The 6,588-nt window shown below is 35.0% G+C and overlaps 1 protein-coding gene across 1 annotated transcript in view; it reads left to right on the top strand.

Annotated features, from left to right (window-relative positions):
- The window catches only part of LOC111371995 (condensin complex subunit 2-like), a 14,180-nt gene extending 9,922 nt beyond the window's left edge, over positions 1 to 4,258 (top strand). Inside the window, exons 8-9 of the mRNA XM_022994136.1 lie at positions 1,598 to 1,708; positions 3,817 to 4,258. Coding sequence (XP_022849904.1) covers positions 1,598 to 1,708; positions 3,817 to 4,008 — 303 coding nt within the window. The 3' untranslated portion in view covers positions 4,009 to 4,258. The remainder of the gene's footprint in view (positions 1 to 1,597; positions 1,709 to 3,816) is intronic.
- Positions 4,259 to 6,588: the final 2,330 nt, after the last annotated feature.

Genomic DNA, 6,588 nt, shown 5'->3' with positions numbered 1-6,588 from the left:
CCTGAGAAGAGGGAGAAATCAGGGAGGAGGGGAGTAGAAAGAAGCCATAGACAACAAACCACCAAAATATTTTTCAATTCATCAAACTAATGAAATTACATAGCAAATTAGGTTTAAATAGTAAAAACAAAACTCTACCTAGAACAGGCTTGGCCAATACAAGCCCAATTACATAAATGGAATCTAAAACATAAATAAAGTCCAACTAGAAATAAATAAAATAAATGATGTCCTCATCAGCATTCTTTTAGTTGGATTATAGATTAAGTTAATCTGGAAGTTCATAGTTTGTTTCCGTTTCTTTTCTACTATAGGATGAATTCCAATGGGAGCAGGTTTGAAAAAGGATCTTAGAGTGTCTAGTGTTAGGTCAGGAGGGTCTCTTTATTCCACTTAGATTGATGAAATACATTAAAAATTCGATATTTTTTTCTCATTTGTTGAATCAGAGCACAGTGCGCTTTAGGCGCCGAAAATGTCTCTTCTTTCGAAAAGCTACTGAACATCGTGAGTATTTTTGGCTGGCTTGTGATCAGTTGGACCTTTGATTAATTAACATTTCTTGCCGATGGCATCCTTTTGCTTGGATTATAGATTAAGTTAATCTAGAATGTTCATGGTTTGTTTCTGTTTCTTTTCTCGTATAGGATCAGTCTGACCTATGTTAATGACTAGACTAGGGACCAAAAAGGAAAAGTAAAAGAGTCCAGCGGTTACTTTCAACATATGCACCTGCATCCCATCAAAAAACTCTCCACACCAGATGAAATATCTTTGTTCTAAAGAAATATGGGTAACAAGTATTTTTTCTAGCTTCTTATGGTATCATATGTGGGGCACAAGAAGCCATCTGAACCAAACAGCTATAGTTGGGATATGGATTTTTCCTAGGGTATATGTTTTCCTTGAAACAATGTTATCAATACTGAACAGTAGAAACGTTTATAATTTGTGGGAAATTGGACCTGCTCAACTTTGGTTATCGTACTTACTTTTCGGGAAGGTGTTTGTTAATCATAGAAACCACAAAGCTTAAATGAAGTATTAGTTCAAAAGTAGAACTAGAAAGACACTGTTTTAGAATCTTAGGCATTACTAAAATGAAGAAATCTTTCCTCGGGAAATTCAAAACTCAGAAACTTTATCACTAGTAACTTAATTCTTCTTCATAGGTTATTTTATCACTAGAGGGTAGAGCAAGCGAATACGTGGTGCAAAACTGCTATTTTCTTTCGACAATGAGCAATATAAATCCTTATTCTCAAATTCTAGTCATTGTATATAAGGATTTAATAATAATCATGGATCTGATGTTTTATTGCTTCTGTCTCTCTCTCTCTCTCTCTCTCTCTCTCTCTCTTTTTTGCCTGAGTAATTAAATATGACTTTAAGCACATGGCAAATTAGTTACTGGACGAGACGAAATTTGTTAAAGGGCCTGCATCATGGATGTTGCACTTCTAATGTAAAAATTTTTGCAATTTTAAATAATTTTTCGTTGGTGAGTCATACATTTTTTCAAAATCAATTATTGCTTAGTTTGCTTGAAAATATGTTGCAGTCAGTGTTTACATTTTATCTCTGTCTGGATGAACAGGTTAGTAAGATTGAAGTTCAGTTTGATAAAACATCCAAACAAGTTGATGTTCACTTACTTAAAGAAACCCTGTGGGGCCATATGCAGAAATTCAATGAAACTTCAATTCAGGTAAGTCCAAGTTCTCGTGGAGGCCTGATTTTACTTCATAATTGAGCTCTATATAGCTTCAAATTGAGTAGTTGATAGCCAATTGCATGTTCAGTATACATGATTTTTTTTTTTAATCATTTATTAACTGACTCATGTTCAAAACATAATAACGAGCTTCTTTGATTTGTAATGACTTAAACTTCAGATGAGTTGGTTTTAATTGAGATAACAAAATAGAGAAATCTATGTGCAAGAGAGGGGATGCTTTGAAGTGATAATTGAACAATTGCTACATAATATATCACCCAATAGTTAAATCCTTGGAAGCTCATGGATCTGCCGTCCGGATAGCTTGTTTTCCTAACATATTTAATATATGGGAAAGATGCGAAAAGCAGCCTATAACTAAATGCTGTAATATAGCATCTTAGGAATAGAATTGTCCAGAAAAATTAGATTTCAATGCTTCTTGTGGAATCAGGCTTTTGTGAAGTACATTAGAGATATTTCTTAGAAAACATGATGCATTTGTGTAGTAAAATCCTGAAATATAATTTTTTTTATGGATAAATGACCTAATCCTTTAATCTGGGAACAGTTTAAACAAAGTGGAAATCATAAACACACATACATAAACACATTTTTGTGGTGGTTTGTTTCAACTTTCAAGCCATGTGCACTTGCTGCTGCAGATTTTCGTGACGATGAAGAAAAAGAATTACAAGACTTTCTTCCTACACCTCTATTCCTAGGACTTATGCTAAGCAAGACAAAGGGATAAATCCAAATTCTCTCCAAAAGATAGATCTCTTTATCTATCACTCAAGTTGATATATAAATAGAAATAGGGAGACTTCTATTACAGGTGCACAAGGGAGAGGCTTTTGGTTGTTATTTGGTATGGAATTCTCATCATTCCTGTTATATTGGGGGTAACAAAAGATAATTCCTATTCTATGTGGGAAAGTCACCCTATGACAATTAGGACATAGGAAAGACCAATCTTATTATTGTGGGATTGTCTCCAAATAGGAAATTCTTTAATAAGCATATCAAATATGAAATATCTTATGTACGCTTAATTCTAGAATTAACCCTTAGATTCCTACAAATTTTATGCAAATAAAATGTATCTGTAGAAGATTTTATCCCAAATGATAGTCCAAACGAAATTGTCTTGAGTATTCGCCTACTAAAAGCGATTTCACCAAGGGAAGTGCACCTAATATGGAATGTATCAAGAGCAAATAATCTGACAAGATTCTTGTAGATAGTTACGGAACTTTAGTTAAAATTTAGAGCACTATTAATGGCAACAAATCACCAGTCAATATTACCATAATTCATGAACAATAGTAAATATAAATAGATGTACATCTATGAACAAACTCAGCTGTCACCGAAATTCTTGTTTTGTAGTGTCTTATGAGTTCATTCCTTATCAAAACTGGTTTATGAAAATTTCAACTGTACATGTTAATGATTAAAAATAAAAGAGAATGGTTGCTTACTTTGTACGATGCTTACTTATATATACTAGGCATCTCACTGCAAGGCAGTTTCTATGGATTTTGGCTGTATATGTTGAAGCTTAGTAGTTCTCACGTGAAGGCAAATTCAACTAATCGGTCATGAACTGGGTGTTCCAGTGTGAATAATACTACACAGGAGGCCATATAAAGCATTACGGTTTATTTAGGATAAAGATTTGAACTTTGGAACATGGAAATGTAACAAACAATTATTGGTGGAAGCTTTGGAATAACGTAGTAATGATAAAAAAGCATCATTGGAGGAAGCTCATCATGAAAGTGTAGAATCTTAAGCAATCTGCTCTCGTTTGGAAACGAGTTTGTAGTTGAACATAGTTGTTACATATTGTTCAGTTGAAAAGTATTTTCAAATTGCATTTGATGAAATAAATTAACTCCTTTGTCATAGCCTCTATTTATTTTGTATCCAGTGCTTCCCTCTCTCTCTCTCTCTCTGTTGCTCCCTTGGTGTGCTTGTGAGCTGTTACAGGTGTGGGGGCGTGATTAGGGCGTGCCTGCTATTATACTTGTACCAATATGTAAATTGAAGGTCTAATTATGGACTATTCCATACATTATGGGGGGAAAATGCAGGAAGAAACAGTGTCTTTCAGGCAAGTCTTAGCCAATTTCCCAGATGAGTGTAAAGAAGCAGCAGCAGCAGCATCTGTTAACGACATATCTCCACATTTGTGCTTCATATGCCTATTGCATCTAGCTAATGAGCACGGATTGTCAATTCATGGCTGTCCCAGCTTGGATGATCTCACCATACAACTTAAATGACATGCTATAATGTCTAACAACTTTGGATACTTCATCGAGGTAGAGATAAATTTGAAATAGTCCAGATGACAGACATTGATCTCTTCATTTTTTAATGTGCTCCTAAAGTTTTCAATATATAGATTCGATCAGGGCTCTTGGTACGAGGCAACTGTGTTTTGGTGATGTATATTTACATTGCAACTTTCGTGTTTTAGAAATTTGAGGGAAAGATGAATTTTCTTCATTTATAAATGATCATTTGAAATTATCTCGGTTTCCTTTTCTTTTCTTTCCTTTTTATTTTTTTATTTCTCTCTCTATCATCTTGTTAAAAGTGAGTGCAATGTAAGGATTTTTAATCAATAGATGGGCTTATATGTGTGAATAATTGTGTGTTAAATTATAGGCTATCGAATTCGGTTGAGTCCAATCAAAGTGATCTAATTAGGCTTTAATTTTGGGTTTTAATGTATCCAATTAAAGTGTGAATTTACATATGTGTAGAGATTGGGCCCAAGTCTTATTTTTATGATGGGCCGAATTAGGTCAGAGGGCGTCCCTATATAAATGGGTTATGGTCCTTTTCTTTTCTTATTCATAAAAAATCATAGTCACTGGATGTGTTCAAAAATTATAAAGCTAAAGTTGAGAACCAATTCGGCAAAATGATTAAAAGTGTCAGATCTGAACGTGGGGGTGAATACTATGACAAATATGATGGTTCAGAGGGACAGCGTCCAGGACCATTTGCTAAATTCTTAGAGGAATGCGGTATTATCCCATAGTACACTATGTCGGGTTTACCTACTATGAATGGTGTTGCTGAGAAACGAAATAGAACGTTTAAGGACATGGTGAGAAGCATGATCAGTCATTCTACTTTACCAGAATCTCTCTGGGGTGAAGCATTAAAGACCGCAACTTATATACTCAACAGAGTTTCAACTAAGACTATTGATAAAACCTCATACGAGCTTTGGACGGGCAAGAAGCCTAGTTTGAAGCATATACATATTTGGGGGTGTCCAACTGAGGCAAGGCCCTATAAGCCAAATGAAAAGAAATTGGACATAAGGACTATCAGTTGCTATTTCATTGGATATTCTGAAAGGTCCAGAAGTTACAAGTTTTATGATCCCACTACTAAGGCAATTTTCAAGACAGGAAATGCTCGGTTCTTTGAGGATGTTGAGTTTGCGTGAAGAAAGGGTTACATACTTTGTCTTTGAGGAGAAATATGTTGAAATTCCTTCAATTGCCATTGACAATGATCATGTTTCTATCCCTGATATTGTTTAAGAAGTAACTCTGGATTAAGATAATGTCATACCTCCCTCTCAAGATCAACAAATTGTTCCAGAAAAACAAATTTTACAGCCTCAAGAACCAATGTCATTAAGAAGATCCACTAGAGAGAGGAGAAGTGCAGTTTTGAATGATTACATCGTATTTCTTCAAGAACATGAAGTTGACATTGGAATGGTGGAAGATGATCCCATTGACTTCCGTCAGGCCATGGAAAGTTCTAACTCTCAAAAGTGGCTCGATGCTATGAATGAAGAAATAAAGTCCATGAAGGACAATGACGTATGGGACCTCGTTCCATTGCCTGAAGGTGTGAAACTCATTGGTTGCAAATGGATATTTAAGACCAAGAAGGATTTGAAAGGTGATGTAGAGAGGTATAAGGCTCGTCTTGTCGTAAAGGGCTTTACACAGAAAGAAGGCATCGATTATAAAGAGACTTTCTCTCCGATTTTTTCGAAAGACTCTTTCAGGACTATAATGACATTGGTAGCGCATTTCGATCTTGAGTTTCATCAAATGGATGTCAAGACAGCGTTTCTCAATGATGACATTGATGAAATAATTTATATGGTACAACCAAAAAATTTTGTATCGGACGATGCAAAGCAAATGGTTTGTAAATTAAAGAAATCCATCTATGGACTCAAACAGACGTCTCGTCAATGGTATTACAAGTTTCATCAGTTGATCATCTCATTTGGTTTTGAGATGAATTTGGTCGATGATTGTATATACCATAAATTCAGTGGGAGTAAGTATATTTTTCTAGTTTTATATGTCGATGACATATTGCTTGTCAGCAATGATATAGGCTTATTACACGAAACCAAGAGATTTCTAACAAAGGATTTTGAGATGAAAGATTTTGGTGACGCCTCTTTTGTATTAGGAATTCAGATACATCGAGATCGTTCTCGGGGTATTCTTGGATTATCATAAAAGAGTTATATCGAAAAGGTACTTAAAAGATATGACATGCAAGATTGTAAATCATGTGACACCTCAGTGGTTAAAGGAGACAAGTTCAACTTAAGTCAGTGCCCTAAAAATGACTTGAAAATTAAAGAAATGCAGAAGATTCCTTATTCCTCAACTATAGGGAGTCTGATGTATGCTCAGGTTTGTACGCGTCCGGATATAGCGTATATTATTGGAATATTAGGGAGAAATTTAAGTAACCCGGGAATGGATCATTGGAAAGCAGCCAAATGGGTCATGTGGTATTTACAGAGAACAAAAGACTACATGCTCACATACAGGAGATCGGATCAGTTGGAGATTATCGGTTAT

Source organism: Olea europaea, chromosome 23, assembly GCF_002742605.1.
Source record: "Olea europaea var. sylvestris chromosome 23, O_europaea_v1, whole genome shotgun sequence".
Lineage (NCBI taxonomy): Eukaryota > Viridiplantae > Streptophyta > Magnoliopsida > Lamiales > Oleaceae > Olea > Olea europaea.
This window is presented reverse-complemented; position numbering and strand designations above follow the sequence as displayed.